Source organism: Lampris incognitus, chromosome 11, assembly GCF_029633865.1.
Source record: "Lampris incognitus isolate fLamInc1 chromosome 11, fLamInc1.hap2, whole genome shotgun sequence".
In the NCBI taxonomy this organism is placed as follows: domain Eukaryota; kingdom Metazoa; phylum Chordata; class Actinopteri; order Lampriformes; family Lampridae; genus Lampris; species Lampris incognitus.
Window position 1 is genome coordinate 26,340,459 of NC_079221.1, and position 18,318 is coordinate 26,358,776.

The following is an 18,318-nucleotide window of genomic DNA, read 5'->3' on the forward strand; positions in this document are numbered from 1 at the left end:
AGCCTATTAACTGAAATGTCAAACATCAAGTAGGTATGGGTCATTGCATTGCCCCCCCCCATCCCCATCAGTGCTGCAGGTGCCGAAGTACAAGTACAAATTTCAAACATCTCCTGCTGTTACACACCCAGCTCTGCCACACACACGCACACGACGGCTGACCTTGCTCAAGTGTAGCATGTTCCCTAAAATCTCAGAGAGCCACACATCACCCACAGTTTAAACCCTCACAAATCACCACTTATCCCACCTCACTAGGACCTAACGTTTCATTGTAGGCTTTGCTTGGCAGCTCCTTCCAGCAACACCAAGGCCGCGTCTTGGAAAATATTGGAACCCCTCTCTCTCTCACACATAGTTAGGCTACTGTCTTGCCTTTTATTCATTTTCCCTACATAGAATATTTTAACTACAGGTAAAGTTTTCTTTTTCCTTTTTAATGACCAATTTATCTTGGTTGCATTCTTTTTGTGCATAGGTTCGAGAATGTGTGATGTATTCGTCAAGGTCCAACATTTCATCCCCCTTTACCAAAGATGCATCATATACCAAGAGGACACCTGCCCCCCCCCCCTCTCCACAAACTTGGCTGTAGTTTGGAAACTGTCAGTCCTTTTGTGTCGGCTCAGCTCTTTTGTTTTTGTGTCTTTTTTTGCAACCACACCAGCACTGGTCACAGAGTGTGACTCACACACACTGATGTACATCGAAAAAGGACTTCACAACGATTATGACGCACTCTGCACCACAGCACAACCACTGTTCACTCACTGAGCTATGTCCTGTAAATCATACAGCCCAGTCAAGCCCTTTGTTGCCATTGAAATCGAGATCTGACCTAGTGGCACCTCAAGGATCCGCTGATGGACAGGCGACAGCTGGCTGTCCCCAGACTCAGCAAAACGTTGGGATTGTCTTTATGGCTAGACTTTCATGGATGAAAAGACGAAATGGATTACCTATCAAAGATAAGTCCACTTCGGTAAATAGGCATATTTATCCAATTGCGAGTCTGTCACATAGCCTACAAGTGATACAATGGGATAGGTCTGACATATCTATCTATCTATTTTTGAACTGTCTGACGCTAGATGTAAAGCAGGGGTGGATGTAGGGAGGTGGTAAAAGGTGACCGATACTCAAGAAATACTTGGCCAACCATGTTGCCACCTCATCATCTGCAGTGAATGAATAAATACATAAAGATTTTGTTTTGGTGTTAAATGATGTCTCTTCATCCAGCTAAATAAACTGCAATCTCATCTTATCTCATCATCAGCCATTTCTCTGGGGTCGCATCATGGTAGTAGCAAGCTAAGTAGGGCACTCCAGACGTCCATCTCCCCAGCAACACCCTCCAGCTCCTCCTGGGGGATCCCAAGGCGTTCCCAGGCCAGAATGGACATGTAGTCCCTCCAGTGAGTTCTGGGTCTACCATGGGGTCTCCTCCCAGTTGGACATGCCAAGAAAACCTCCAAAAGAAGGCGCCTAGGAGGCATCCTAAGCAGATGCCTGAACCACCTCAGCTGGCTCCTTTCGACGTGAAGGAAACTGCAATTATATTATAAGTAATCTACTCACATATTTTCGGAATGTGTGTGTGTGGTGTGTTAGTTAGTGTAGATAGCGGGAACGAAAACTAAAGCATTTATGATCCTAATTCTTTTTGGAGGTGGTAGGTATTGTCTCAGAGAGTAAGGGAAAAAATCCCAGAAAATTAAAATTATGCATAAATATGCATAAATATGCAAAATATGCATTTTTCTAAAATTGGCTAAAACCACTTTTCTCGGCATTTCAGATGATTCTGAGCATCTTTGATTTTTTTCACCTATATAAAAAAAACTAGAAGAACCCCGCTACAATGTAGTGGTTTGGTTATCCACCCGTCTAAATCTCCCTCCTCTTCATCCTGCCAGCTAACCGCCTTCCCCCTGCCCCTAAACCCCCCCCCACTCCAATTCCCTCCCCCCAAATGCTCAGAATCATCTGACATGCCGAGAAAAGTGGTTTTTAGCCATTTGTAGAAAATTCATTTTTTGCATAATTATGCATAATTATTATAATTATTTTAATGTTATGCTATTTTTCTGGTCCTCTCTGGAACAATACCTACCACCTCCAAAAAAAAATAGGATCATAAGTGCGTTTTTGCAAAAATGCATATATTTCGCATAATGCCAAAACATTTCTAAGTCCCAGAAATTTTTTTTATAGGTTAAAAAAATCAAAGATGCTCAGAATCATCTGAAATGCCGAGAAAAGTGGTTTTTAGCCATTTTTAGAAAAATGCATATTTTGCGTATTTATGCATAATTTTAATTTTTTGAGATTTTTCCCTTACTCTCTGAGACAATACCTACCACCTCCAAAAAGAATTAGGATCATAAATGCTTTAGTTTTCGTTCCCGCTATCTACACTAACTAACACACACACACACTAACACCACACACACACACATTACGAAAATATATGAGTAGATTTTCTGGGACTTAGAAATGTTTTGGCATTATGCAAAATATATATGCATTTTTGCAAAAATGCACTTATGATCCTAATTTTTTTGGAGGTGGTAGGTATTGTTCCAGAGAGGACCAGAAAAATAGCAGAAAATTAAAATATAATTATGCATAATTATGCAAAATGTGCATGTTCTAAAAATGGCTAAAACCACTTTTCTCGGCATTTCAGATGATTCTGAGCATTTGGGGGGAGGGAGTTGGAGTGGGGGGGGGTTAGGGGCAGGGAGAAGGCGGTTAGCTGGCAGGATGAAGAAGAGGGAGATTTAGACGGGTGGATAACCAAACCGCTACATTGTAGCGGGGTTCTTCTAGTATACTCTATATATTTATTTTAAGTGCCCCCCCCCAAAAAAAACAATAAAAAGAAAAAACAATCTCTGGCTCCTCCTTTGCCTTCAGAATTGTCTGCTGGTTCCACTGCTCTACAGTGTTGTATATCCTATGCATTCACATAAATCAAGGTCATGCTTAAGACTACACTCAAGACCCTTGCTCAGCCAAGTTTGTGGCCCTTGATCAAACTGCAACACAGTAAGGTCAGCAGCAAAAGTGCCAAGGCCAAATTTTCTAACAAATTCCAACTTTCACTTGATAGGATGAGTTTTGCAGTGGTTGCTTGGCGATGATGAAAGCAGAACTTCTCTGAGAGCGTGACAAAAATAAAAAATAAAAGCTCGCTTAAGCAAAGCGACCCCTGCCTCAAACTCAGTATCTCCTAGGACAGGACACTTGTTGCTGTGGCAAAGTAAACTCAAAGCACAAGCTTGGGGAATGATATGATAAACCATCTCTTGGCAACAGAGCACGAACAACATTCGATAAAACAGAGTGCATTTGGTAAGATTATTCAATTCATTGCTGTCTCTATGCATGATGTAAAGCGCAGCATGCTGCTGTGCATAGGTGCCAATACATAACTAAGAACTCAGTTGAATCCTGTGGTTAGTTTGTAAATCATGAAGTCCTGGGCACAAAATGGGTGGTGATGAAGAGGTTCCTGAAAGTATTATTAGTTCTACATCGGTGTGGCAAACACATTAGATACCCAAAGGGTTTATATTGTCACAATATAAGCATAGGCCTATCTTTAACAGTTTTAAACGGGTAAGCTATATTGAGGACCAATTGAAATTATACACCTTTTATGGCAAAGGCTATACTGTAGCCGCCATCAAACACAATCAACTCATTACAACCAGGAAAGGGAACACAAAAGCCCGGATGCTTGTCATAGGCCTTTCATGTGATGAATCCCAATCAAATAGCAATCACCCATTACCCAGAGTGGATGACTTAACTATTTCAATTCAATTCAATTTATTGTCATTAAAAACAATGTGCAGGCACATGTTAAAAATGAAATGAGGGCTGTGGCTTCACCAAACAGACACAGACAAACACAGCAAACACAATATAAGATATACACACATGAAGACCAAAAGCTAAAAATAAGTTAAAAAAGAGCTGGAGTACAAAATATTTATGAGCAAATTCATACATGGGTGTAGCTTTTGGGGGTTACGGTGGGTGGTACGACGTTAGAAAGCTGCAAAGTGGTCACAAACACACTAAATAGGTTTTACAAATGCCCTGTGATTCACTAACAAACACAATGTGGCTTGCACATACAAAAATAACATTAAACTAATGCATTTTGGGTTTTTTTTTTCAAATAAAAAACATACCTATCAAACAAATACATAACAGATAATACATCGAGCTTCAGAAACAAATACAGCATGTTTTACAAGTAAAAAAAATATCTTCTAAAAAGACAAAAAAAAGTGTCTTTTGGCAACAACCGCAGTGATTGTGCTGAGTATTTTTTCACAAATGTCCTGAGTAATTCCCCCTCCACAACAGCATTTGGTGCTATGAGTCACTTTAAATCTGCCGGGAGGTTGAGCATGGTGGCTACTGGATGTAGCCACCATGATGTCACCCATTGGTTTGTCCATTGCCATCTAGGACTTTTGGAGCCAGAAGTAGCAATATTTGGATGAGAGGGTGGAGCTAGTTAGGAGCGAGGGGTGGATCTGACTGAGAACCCAAGGACACTATGCATGCTTGAAGCTGGGAACACCTACCTGATTATTCTGGGGGGTTGCGACTCGAAAAGGTTGAGAACCACTGATCTAAATGCTCAAGTAGGGATGGGACAATATAGAATTTTATTGTGGATCGTGTTAAAAAAACACTACAAAAAGCTGATCATGGTGAATTTCCATTATTGGGATAAATGTAAATGGGGATAATCGTGAATATCCTCACGAGTGAATTGGAAAAACTGTCAAGCTCTCTCTGTCTCTCTGCACTGCATGCTGGAGTTACGTGTGGTAAAACGTTTACGCTTGTGCATGCGTGGCCCATATCTACCACTGACAGGGTGTTTGCCGCAGAGTTTGGACTGTACACTGTTTCCAACTTCGGAGATTTTTTTCCCTCCTTTTTTCCACCTGACTTTTCTGCATGATCAAGCAAGTGTTTCTTCTGTTTGTTGGCTGATTGGTGACTGTCCTGCCATTTTTTGCTGGTTTGTTTTTGGAAGGAATGGTGTCCTCCAAGACGCTACCTCCATCCATCAGTCATGGGATCCGGATAGTCCCGCCAGAGCCCAGTGTGATGATGGAGGAGGTTTTGTTGGCCATAGGGGAGCAAGTTGTCATGGTGATTACCTGCTGGGTGTTGGTGAGAGTCTTCTGTCCTTGTTTGTTTTTCACTAAAAAGGAGGTTCACTAAAATGAAGTTAAAACCTAGTATATGGCTGGATCATGACCACATTTAGAAAGTGCCTGTTTTTGCACAGCTACGTTTAAAATGCGCCTGTATTGACATTGGTTCCATGGACAGCGGCTGTACTGGACAGCTGTATTCAAACCCTAATTATTTATACAGTTAAATAGAGCCAATTTATTTTTTATATGAAATAATTACCTGGCTACAATACCTGCACCCATGATCACTGGAAAGTCTGAGCATGACATCCCTTACAAATGCACTTCAATTACCACCAACTATCTGAAGACACAAATAAATTTCATTCTAACTGCATGTGGCTATTGATGCTGGTGTTTGTGAATTGGACTTTCTTTCAATGGGGCATTTTACATGACATTTTAGACAGCTTTAATTTTGAAATTCAACATCAGATTGTGCTAATATTTTCTGAGTGCCACTCTGAGGTGGTGTGCTGTCAGACTGAAGTGAAATTGGTCTATGGAAACAGGCAGTTTACTTTTAATTCTATTCTGAATTCAGAGAGAACTTAGCTCATACATCACAGAAAGTTGAATCAGTTTGTCTGGACCAAACATTTATTGAGAGAGAAACGTTTCATCACTCATCTAAATGACCTTTTCAGTCTGAACTGACTGCAGGTATCCCCACCCTTATAAACAATACAGTGGCATGATGACCGAAACCAACAATTGGTTTCATATGAAAATAGGCGTGACCACCAACTAGAGTTTCAATGGCCATGTGTACTATTCACAGAAGATTGGGGAATAGTTGCAATCACAGCATCATAAGATGGCGACAGATGTACTCTTCTTAGCCCCCCCCCCCCCTTCAGTTCAGGGATGGTCGTTCCCTCTTCACATAGACAGCCTCTTTGACTCCCTGTTCAAACCAGCATTTCTCCCTATCAAGGATGTGCATATCCTCATCCTTGAAAGAGTGCCCACTGGCCTGTAGATGGGTGCAGACTGCGGAGTCCTGGCCTGATGTGTTAGCTCTTCTGTGTTGTGCCATCCTCTTGGCCAGCATCCATTTGGTTTCCCTGATGTACAACTCACGGCAATCCTCCTGGCACTCAACAGCATACACTATATTGCTCTGTTTGTGCATGGGGACCCGATCCTTGGGGTTTACCAATTTCTGGTGCAGCATGTTTTGGGGTTTGAAAGCAACTGAGACGCGGTGTTCCAACACTCCCGCCACATACAGAATCACCACTGGTTTACACTTAGGCTGCTGTTGTCTTTCTGTCTTCGATAAGCTGGTGCACTGTTTGGGCATCTTCCTGGCTTTGACAAACGCCCAGTTATGATAACCACACTTAACCAGGGCCTGTTTAATATGGAATTTCTCCCCTTCCCCGGCCGCTTTGTCGGTGGGGACATTGTCAGCTTGTTGGTACAGTGTCCTGATGACTCTTAGTTTGTGCTCCAGAAGAAGATGAGAGTCAACCCTGAAGTATTGATCAGTATGTGTGGACACAGTAGACAACCACATCAAGTTCACCATGGAAGATGTGAAAAATTACAGGTTAGCCTTCTTAGACTGTGAAATTGCAATTGGTGAAGGGGGACATTTGATTGTTGATGTTTACCATAAACAAACACGTACTTATCATACTGATTATGCCAATGTGCTGTTTATAAGGGTGGGGATACCTGCAGTCAGTTGAGACGGAAGAGGTCACTTAAATGAGTGATGAAACATTTCTCTATCAATAAATGTTGTGTATAGATGAACTGATTCAACTTTCTGTGATTTTCTTACCTGGATTATTGAGCATGCAGAATTATTTATTTGCAAAATAAAACGCATTAGTTTGCTAATGGTGTTTTGTATTTGCAAACTGAACTGTTTGTTAGTGACTCGAAAAACAGGGAACAAGCCTAAAGAAGAATAAGAAGAAGGGCATTTGTAAAACATATTTTGTTTGCTTTACATTTTAGCAGGCAATTAGCTCCACAGAGTCATTCAACTTTTAACCATTAAATGAAAGGTCCAAAAAAAAAAGTCACACTGAAGTGTATTCAATAACACCAAGCAGCTTTAACGTAAGAAACAGATTAAGCTCATAATCACAACCATATGATGTATTTCAGCCTGAAATATCAATTATGTATTTGGGGATCCTTCTACTAAATTACAAGCTTTAGTATACTATAAAGTATATCAAAGGCTGGCTTGCAAAACGGATCTTGTGCTTGGGATGAAAAGGTTCACTTTTTGGGAAAAAAAGATCCACCCTTTTTAGTGGGCTGACTACAGAACTGTCATACATATTCAAACGCAAATAAAAACAGAGTCATCAATTATACTTGCCTCTTGGCCACCACACTGCCCTTATTTAATTTCAGCTGCTGCACATACACTTTGACAGAATGTTCACAAACATGTTAGGTTGATATGTCATGAACTATCAATAAGTTCAACACTCAGCTCCATTAGAGACGAGCCAAATAAATGATTTGGACGGAGGGTAACCCCCCCCCAAAAAACCCCAAAACAAAACAAAACAATCAAATAATAAATAAATAAACTTTAGTAACGGCTTTTTTTCTGGAATATAATAGAGCATATAGAAATTAACTTTGCCTGCCACAAAAAGGGATTCTTGGAAATATAGGTGGAGGAACGCATGTGTCTTTAATTTTCAAACAGAAGTTTCTGATGCTCACATGCTCATTATCAGTATCAGTACCATCATCATTTCAACAACAGCAGTAATAACAATTACAATATTGGTAAAAAAAATAAAATAAAAAGACACTACATGCAAGTTCTCTGTTTTTATTCCATTACAAGTGACTAAATCAGGTCCTAAGGAAGTACTCAAATGTAGGTGATCAAGATCACATTTTGGAAGCCGTTCAGGACACAGAAGAAACATTAAATTCCTCTGAAATGTCATTGATCAGGAAGGTTGAGAACGGCTTTTGTATGGAACTTTAATTTGTCACGAACAACAAGGCAAACATGGGGACCATTAGCCCCACAGGTCTACGCAGACCTTAAATCCTGATAATCTATGTCAACGAGTAGTGCATGTGCCCATGAAGAAGAGTGGAAATGGTTGCGAGAACAGACACCATAAATATTGTGATATTGAGATCGTGATTTTAATCACTGGCCTAATGTTGACTGTAAATACACATTCTACTCTATTTTCTTGTGGATTGTTGAAAATGTCGGGCGTGACATCCCTTTTACAAATAATCTACATTTCATTTACGCCTCACGAAATTGACAGACAATCCCTAACTTGACCAGGGTGAGTAGTTGATGCTGGAGCATCGAGGAGGAGGAGCAGCCAGCTAGCAGCCGTTAGTCTGTCGTTGCAGTCCGGCAAAGCGGCCAGCGAGCGACGTCCCAGCCGATCCTCCACGGAGCCCTGGTGCTATGTAGCCTTGGACCGGTGGGTGGGTGAACGAGTAAGCTGGGAGCTGGTCATGACTTCGTAACATTAGATGCGCTGACATGAGGACGTACGCTACAGCGTCTGTTTCGAAAAGGCGGACTAGGGATTCCGTCTGGCGTCGATTTTCGATGAGCAAATGAGAGGCGATGCGGCGCGGCGTCTGAACGGAAGACTTTTCGCCTCTCCGTAGACAACCAGCTAGCTCCCGTTAGCTACGTAGCGCACAGCTAGCTAACACTCAGCTAATGCGAACGACGGGACACGAATACGCAGACAGATCCCGGGCCAGCTAAACAAATCAGTGAGTCAAAACACCTGATACATTGGAATATATCCTTCTTTTTTTTAACCTTTGGTCTTTTGATGGCGTTGTTTAGTAGTGTATGTCCGTTGTTGGCTGCTCCGCTACCCAATGTTAGCTGTATAGGCGCTCCGTGTACTCCAGCTAACGTCAACATGAGCTAACCGTCTGTCTCCTATGTAAGAGTAATGAACTTGGTATTCTGAGCGGGGACCCCGAGACATAATTGCCACGTACGGGCCTGGTGGGGAGAAATAAAATAGATTACGACTTTAACATTTAAGGTTTGTTGTTCTTGTTGTATTTTTGCAATACGTCTGATTGAATCTATCGAGGTCCCGCTGACAGCATACAGTAGGACATTCGGCGGCTAGCGCAGCGTTCGCCTATTTGCCATCCATTTGTACTCTACTGTTTAACGGGGAACCGAACATTTACTCACTCCATGTCCCTTTTCCACAGTGGCGATCACGGGGTACCTAAACTCGCGATGTCAATAGCATGTCAGTCACTTATCCCCACTGTTTGTCAGCTAATTCCGGCGACGATACGAAAGCGAATGAAACATGCATGCCCCGATCCGCTTACTTAGGTCGTTTTCTTACTACAATTTGTCATTCCGTTTGGCTCCGATCTAGTTTTAGAGATGTAATTGGATGGCGAAAGGATCTGCTCACCACTCCTGATTACCTCGCTCATTCTTCTCTTGTTCATTTTTGTTTGCAGGGTATCAGATGTGGTTAATGTCCACAGGTACTGCATAAATTAGAAATAATGCAAAATGGGAAGCGTAGCCAGTGGATCGCTTGGTTAATTTTTCATCGCTTTCGCCGTGACATAGATGCTATCACGCGTAAAGGCAGGTGTCTGGGGATACAGTCTCTACTGTTAATCAGTTTATGACACTGAGTCTTTGGGACATTCTCTCTTTTCTCGCTGCTGACTGAATAATTAACTGATAAGATAAATCAATTCACATTGGAAATGGCGATTTTACTCGGTTACTCCAATATTTCCGCAATCATCTGCTTTATGAAGCTGCCTCTTGACTTGCTACTGTGTTTGATTGTAATTGAGCCCTGCTAAATCATAAGTATTTTTTTTTTGTCTTGGTGTGTGTGTGCGCACGCGTGCGTGCGCGCGTGTGGCAAGAGGGAGCAGCAATGTTACAACGTGGTAACGTGCCTGTCGTAACCATTGGTAACTGCTTCCTGCATGCAAGGTTCTCTTAAGCTATTGTGTATACTCAATTCTGCACCCATTCATGCTCTTATCCATTTCAGAGTCAACATGACTGTTTCCCTGGTGAGCAGCACCTCCTTTGCTGAGGGACCCCAGCCTGGCTCGGTTTCTGGACTTGCTGTTGCGGGGATGAGATAATAGCGTAACCCGGCTGGTGCATGCTGCTACAGGAAGGCCCGTGGCACTTATAAACCCAACCTGCCCTGCCCTCCACCCCTTCCCTGATCCCAAACCCCCATACCCTGAACCCCTAATCCCGATTTGAATTCATTTCCACGGTCAAAACATGACGACACCAGCTCTTCTGCCGCTCTCGGGCCGCAGGATACCTACCCTGTCGCCCGGGGCATCCTCCTTCCCACACCACAGGGCCACCCTGAGGCTCTCAGAGAAGTTCATCCTCCTCCTCATCCTTAGTGCCTTCATCACCTTATGCTTTGGAGCCTTCTTCTTCCTCCCAGACAATTCCAAGCACAAGCGCTTTGACCTGGGCTTGGAGGATGTGCTCATCCCCCACATTGACTCGCCCAAAGGAGGGAAGCACTCCGCAGGGCAAGTGGTCATTCATGGACAGGGTGGACATGATGAGCACAGACACAGGTAAGAGCAGAGAAAGGCAATCACTTGGGTTTGTGTCTCAACATTTTCCCTCTCTCTTTCCCTCAGTCATTGGTTTTTCATATCCATTGAAGCAGTTGTTCTTTCATGTGGGTGGCAATGGAGATTGTTTTGTGTCCTCACATTTAATGACCTGACTATTGATCAACCAGGTGAAGAAACAGTTGCAGCAAGATTATTTTATGTATTTAGAGTTACTACTAGGCTCATATCAATCTGTTTCTTCAGTATGGAATACTACATCTGAAGCCCCTTGGGGTGTGAAAAGGTTTGTTGACTGATGGTGAAACTGCTGAAGGTGCTTCCATCCTGTGCCCTCCTTCTTTCGCAGCTCAGGTTGCTCTTAATGTTCTCACACCATGTGCCTCTATTTGGCCTAATTTTTTTGTGTTGGTGTTTTGTAGCAGATATTCTACCACCTTGCAGTCCTACAGGTCATCAGGTGTTGAGTGCTATGAGCTCCTAACACAGAGACCATTTTAAAAGGCTTTTGTGTAACCGCTAAGCAGGGTGGGAAAGCACTGCAAGCCTGCAGATGGGATGCAGTTAAATCATTGGTCGTTGTGTTGATGGTTGGCTACTTTGGCAAGCAGCCAACCGGTGTCTTGGTGCTTCTATTATTAAAACTAAAAAAAAAATTGGCAGATAAAATTGTTTAAGTGTATTTTGGAATCCATCAGCCACAGTGGCGGCTGTGGCTGACATCTTTGCCACCCCTTGATAAGTATGCTGTTGTTCTCTATTAACTGAACTGACTTATCGAGACGTGGCCATCCATTAAGAATCCGATGCGTTACTATTTGTGATCTAGAAGTGTGTAGTAAGTAAAAGTGTTTTACTTTATTATTCCAGAAGGTAAAGAATCCAAACTTTATGTAGTGGATTTATATCTGTGAAACCTGTGGAAGTAGCTTCATGGACAGCAAAGTGGAGGTAGTCTTTTTTCTCAGCAATGCAGTAGCTTTATTAATATACAGATATAACCTTACCAAAAAGAAAAAAAGATGCGCATACATTTTAGAACTTTGTTTGTATTTGAATTTCATCGCTTTGTATGCAACAATGTAATGTTCTGCAGTTTTTAATTCTGTTTTGTAGATATAAGACAGAAAAATACAAAAAAGAAAAAAAAATTTGTGGAGGATTTTGAAACCCAACAGGTATATAAAAAGTTAGAGAGATGCATACACTAAACAACTGTGTTGTACAGGAACCCTACTCAGAGTGCCAGAGTCAGGGATACATACCTTCCTGTAGTCATGCCCACCATGTTTCACTTAATTGTAGAGTTGGAACCCATCCAATATCGGCTTCGGGGGCCAATACTAACATAATCTGACATAATGTCAGAAAGACATGCATGTTAGAGTTAATACTCCTGCCTGTGCCCTTGACCAAGACATGGCAAGACAAACTGGAGTTGGTCCCCACGTCGGCTGCTCATAGTGACACAGCTAGGATGGGCTAAATGCAGAGCGTAATTGCCCTACGGGGATCATTAAAGTATATCAAAATCAAAAAAAAATTCACTCATCGGATATTGGACTGATGTTACTGACCCATGACCGATCGAGATTCCATAGTCTAATGTTTTTATGGATTATAAATATTTACTAATGCCATGTTAAGCCCACAGCTAAATGGTATATGAACATTCAGGTAGTATGAAGTGTTCTGAATGTGGGGACGTGGGACACAAGTGCTTCACTTGCCCACTTAGAGAGTGGGGAGGAGAGGATGCAGAAGCTGCTGTCCAGGCGACTGAAGCGGGCAAGGGGGGAGGGGTGGTGGTGAGGAGCCAGGGGTGAGTAACAAGGCCGAAAACAAGTGAAACCCCACAAAATGTAAATCTGCAATCTCCTAATCTCCATAGTAATTCGGAGAAAGATAAAATGACTAAATGACATAGTAACTGTATCAGAGGGTCCCAGTGTGTGTGGAGTTAGTGATACTTAGGGTTAGGCATCGTTTGGATTTTAACGATTCTGATTCCGATTCCGATTCTGCTCAATTCCGGTTCTTCGAGAGGCAGGTCAAAACAGGTCACATGCTTATTTCACAGAAGAAACATTTATTTAAAAAAAACTTTATACAAGCCATTCTGTTTAAGAACTGATCATTCATGTGAATGTCTCATTCTTATATTTACATTTACCACAACTGCCTTCATACATGAGGTTGAAGAAATAAAGACACAGTCGCAACCTGGTCCGGACAACTAGGTATTAAACGCCTTAAATTAGAAACAGTTCTTGTTTAGAAAAATGAGCATATCTGCCTTCTCAGGCTGTATACTTGAGCGTTCAGCACAGAAAAACATACATTTCAGTATTTGCATACAGTTTATAGCAATTTGCTCACATATACGCAAGTTGTTTGTTGTCTCACTGTTGCGAATAAGAAACATTATTAATTTTCACGTACCCAATTGCAATGAGGTGCTGCTTGCCTGGTTGTTCAGGGTTGGCTGAAGAGGACGACAAGGCAGGAGATGGAGACCAGCGCAACTTGTCAAACACGGTACACTGGTTAATTTGTACACCGTGTAGGCAAAGGTGTTTGGCCATATTTGTTGTGCATCCTATCCTCCCTTGCATGAAATATTTTTGCCACAGGCGTTGCACTGTGCCAACCCTTCATTTTTCAAGGCAAAATGAAGCTACACTTTCGACCGCCACTTGCTCTGGTCCATGATGGCGCACATTAACTTGTGGAGGCAGAAACTACGGAAGCTGCATGCTGCCACCACGCAAACCGAAACTACTTGGGCGCGAGTAAAATTTATTTAGGAACGATGGCAGAATCGAAATTTGAATTTCTTAACAATTCTTTTGGAATCGGATTTTTGGTTGGGAACCGGTTCTCAATACCCAACCCTAGTGGTGCTGCTGTATGTGTAACCTTCCTGGCAGCTGCTGCAGCCGAGCCTGGGCAGGAGGAGCAGAATGACGGGGAGGAGGCGGCAGCAGACCTGCCTGTCACCGAGAGCCAAGAAAAAGAGGAGGACGATGTTATCATCTTCCTTCTCCTGGCTCTAAGTGACGACAAGTGACAGGACAAGTGAAGAACCACATTTACAATCTTCTATCACTTTATCCAGGTTATTGTCACAATTTGATTTAACTGATGCTTGGAGAATACAAAATTCAAACACTAGACAGATACACATAGGTAAAGTTTCAGGGAACAGGGTCAGTGCTGCCAGGCTAGTCAGGAGCAACATATTTCCAGTTGGTTTTACAGATCACCTCTTAGTCAAATGTTGTTTTATGTCTTTCACCAACAAAAAATATATAAATCTTTCTGGCATTTTAACAGGAAATGACTGCAGGAGAAGTCTTTTTTATTGAATTATTTTGGGTAATTTGGAGAGGAAAAAAAGCAGTTTGACTCTTTAAAGTCAATTAACACATTAAAGGGGTTGCCATAGCAATTAGCAATCCTACACCTGTTTGTATGTGAAGCCTATTTAAACTACAGTTCAAATAAATTGCTTTGGAATAAATATAAATTTAATGCATTTTTCTGTATTTTTTGCTATTTTAATAAGAAGCACTGTGGTTTACTACAGGCTCATGTAACTTTACACATAACAACAACAACAATAATGATAATAATAATGTTCAAGAAAAAAGATCTCGGGTAGCTACAGATATCCAAATTCAGGTATTGGAATCGGGTCGGAGCTGAAAGAAAGTGGATCAGTTTCATCTGTACTTTATTGTATTAGGTAGTTTACATCACTTACATTCACACTCAGTAGAGCTGTTTATCTGTGCGACATATTAGGGGGCCACGCAAATCCTAATGGGTTTTGATAGCTGTTATTCAGTGCAATTTATTTAATTATCTGACAACGTAAATAAGAGACCATGAAGAGCTTCTTCTAAGCAGGGCTGTTGAGAAGAGATAGGTTCAGTCTAACTATGCACTTTTTCCCCCTAAAAGGCTCTGCTTTCCTTTTACCACGTTTCTCTCTCTCTCTCTCTCTCTCTCTCTCTCTCTCTCTCTCTCTCTCTCTCTCTCTCTCTCCTCTCTCTCTCTCCTCTCTCTCTCTCTCTCTCTCTCTCTCTCTCTCTCTCTCTCTCTCTCTCTCTCTTCTCTCTCTCTCTCTCTCTCTCTCTCTCTCTCTCTCTCTCTCTCTCTCTCTCTCTCTCTCCTTCTCTCTCTCTCTCTTCTCTCTCTCTCTCTCTCTCTCTGCCCTACACACATTGGCTAATCATAAAGCTAGCATCCACCCTAACGTGAAGAGGTACTATGGTGTGTATTCTCTGACCTTTGGGGGGGCTGACAGCTCAGTGGGATTTCATGTATGGGAGATAAGTGCTTCCTCAGAGACAGCATTTACAAACAGGGTGCTGCTTATACACAGGAAAATTCTAGAACATGTTAATGGATATCTTTCCTTTTGTGTGTACATTGTGAAGTGGTAAAGTCGGCAATATTATTCCGCTTGTGTACAGAACCCTGCTGTGACCAAAACAAGGTCTGGAGATGTTGTAATTTTTACTTCACTTTCTTACAATTCTTACAGCCTGTTGATGGTGATTAGTTTTTACAGAGTGGTAGGCTAGGTGTTAAAAGCTGTTTCTGTGCCTGTTGCGCAGTGGGGAGCATTTAGTATATCCTCCTCGCCCACCGTGGTACCTTTCCATTTTTCTGTTTCTCACAGAAGGCTCTCCACAGTTTGGGAAGTGGCTGGCTCAAAATTAGTCATTTCGTCCGGCTCAAAATAAGTCATTTATTGTGATTCAGTTTCTCAGAAGGGGCAGACGGTATCAAGCTCAAGTGCTGTGTGTCATTGAAGCACTATGAGTGTCCTTTGGAGCACATAGGGGATAAGAACAGTAGGCTTGGAGATGTTTCATGGCTCTCAGGAGGTTGCCATTCACAGTAAGGATGAGAAGAGACTGTGAGAGAGAGAAAAAAGATTAGGGGTGGCTGTAGCATCTTGCCTTGACTGTCAAGTGACCAAGTTACAATTACGGCAAGCAGCCATTTTTCCATTTTCAAATTACTTACTTTCACTTCCAAAACTTGGGCAAGTCTTTTGACAAATTCAAGGTTCTCAATTCCCTAAAAATAAAAAGAAAACCCTTTATTTGCTTAGTGTAACAGCCCTTAACCTAAAAAGTGTTCCCAAACGAGAATTTGTGTATGTCCTCAAGTGCAACCATGGATGGTAGCGGAATTATTCTTTTTTTTTTTGTGGTATTTAGTGAATGCAAATGCAAAATTTGATACTTCTGGCTCCTTTTACAGCCCTTCTGTCCCTCTTTGGTATTGCAGGTTAGGGAAATAACAACATCACTCTACCATTCAAACTAGAAAAAACCCCTCCCACAACATCAGTCTCATTTACATCTTTTACACTGATGTTTTGGGTATGGATTGTTTGAAAATGTATATACTCACCCCATCCAAATTATTAGCTAAATCCTTAAGGTATTTTGGACCAAAGTGGCTCTTTGAGGTGAGCTGCAGTAAATGGTGTGTTATAATTGAGCAGCGTCTTCGTCATAGGTTCTTGTCCCTGAGATGCTAATTGGACACTGAGGTGAAAGAGCAATGTTTTAAAAATGTCTCAAAAATTAGTTTTATGCAAATCGGAATTCTCTTCTAAATGCTCCTTATACATTTAAACTCACATTAGCATTTGTGTCAGTTTTTTCCCTTTCTGCCAATATCAGCTTATGGAAATGCCCTCATTTTAGCATTTTGTCTGGCTGACTCATATACCGATATGAACGTCATTGTATACTCCAGGAGGACAGGGGTTCATACAGCCTCAGGAAAATGAGGTGGGCAAAAGTTTGAAGAGCCCCTCAGCAGCACACAGACAACCTTACCTTTATTTTGCTTGGGCACCACAAACCATGCTGGGGAACCAACTCTTCATTTACAAATTCACCCCTGCCAATAATCACTTAGAATCTTTTGATAGGAGCAAAGCTTATTATCCCCTTTGCCACAGGGTTTCCTCATTTGTTCTGGGTAAATATTTGATATTTTGACTGTTTTCCAAAATGGCTGAGAATGTGGCCAGGGTGTGGCCCTAGACCCACACACATCAGGCCCAACACTTTTAGCTGTTCTTGGGGCAAACCCATCTTTCTGCCCCGAATGAGTGATGTTTGTTTTTGGCAGTTCTTAAGGGGAAGTTTGATGTGTGAATTCCTGGATACAGTGCTTGTATTTTACTGATACAAGATTTTGCGCTTTTGTAAACATAAAGAGGAGCGCTCGATAGGCCTCTGTGTTCGCTTGATTTGAACGAGAAGGGAGAGGTTCAGAATTTTTTATCAGGCTTTTAGACCAGCTGATTCAGCCAGTATGGACAACTTTTAGCAGGGATTTGAGATGGAATATGCAACACAATTTTTGTACCAATTCTGGTAAATTCTGTTTGTGAAATGTACAGGGATTACACTGAGTAGTCATTGTTGAATTTGTCATTTTACATCTTATGTACACTGATCAGCCAAAACATTAAAACCACAGACAGGTGAAGTGAATAACATTATAATGGCACTTGTCAAGGGGTGGGCTATATTAGTTGGAAGCAGGAAAAATGGGCAAGCATAAAGATTTGAGTGACTTTGACAAGGACCAAATTGTGATGGCTAGACGACTGGGTCAGAGCATCTCCAAAACAGCAGGTCTGGTGGGGTGTTCCTGGTATGCAGTGGTCATTACCTACCAAAAGTGGTCCAAGGAAGGACAACCGGTGAACCGGCGACAGGGTCATGGGCATCCAAGACTCATTGATGCACATGGTGTGGGGGGAGAAGGCTAGACCATCTGGTCCAATCCCATAGAAGAGCTACTGTAGCTAAAATTTCTGAAAACGTTAATACTGGCTATGATAGACAAGTGTCAGAACACAGTGCATCACAGCTTGCTGTGTGTGGGACTGCATAACCGCAGACTGGTCAGAGTGCCCATTGATCCCTGTCCACCGCTGAAAGCACTTACAGTGGGCGCGTGAATATCAGAACTGGGCTTTGAAGCAATGGAAGAAGGTGGCTTGGTCTGATGAATCACGTTTTCTTTTACATCATGTGGACGGCCAGGTGCGTATGCATTGTTTACCTGGGGGAGAGATGGCACTAGGATGCAGTATGGGAAGAAGGCAAGCCAGTGGAGGGAGTTTGATGCTCTGGGCAACGTTCTGCTGGGAAAACTTGGGTCTTGGCATTCATGTGGATGTTGCTTTGACAGGTACCATTACTTAAACATTGTTGCAGACGAAGTACACCCCTTCATGGCAACAGCACAGGGAGTACTGGTGATTTCAATGTTTTGGAATACTGGTGGTTTCCACGTTTTGGCTGATCGGTGTATATTGATGGTATTCTTTGTGCTTTTGTTAACATACCCCAGGTGTGGAATTTTATTTTGCTCCTGTAAACCTGTCATACTTCCTCTCATATACATAGACTTTATTGACACTGACTAGTACTTCTTAAACTTACTTTTT

At 42.0% G+C, this 18,318-nt stretch overlaps 1 protein-coding gene across 1 annotated transcript in view; it reads left to right on the forward strand.

The window, feature by feature from the left end:
• Positions 1-8,610: 8,610 nt before the first annotated feature.
• The window catches only part of man1a2 (mannosidase, alpha, class 1A, member 2), a 227,906-nt gene continuing 218,198 nt past the window's right edge, over positions 8,611-18,318 (forward strand). Inside the window, exons 1-2 of the mRNA XM_056289332.1 lie at positions 8,611-8,978; positions 10,262-10,820. Of these exons, the coding sequence (XP_056145307.1) occupies positions 10,507-10,820 (314 nt within the window). The 5' untranslated portion in view covers positions 8,611-8,978; positions 10,262-10,506. The remainder of the gene's footprint in view (positions 8,979-10,261; positions 10,821-18,318) is intronic.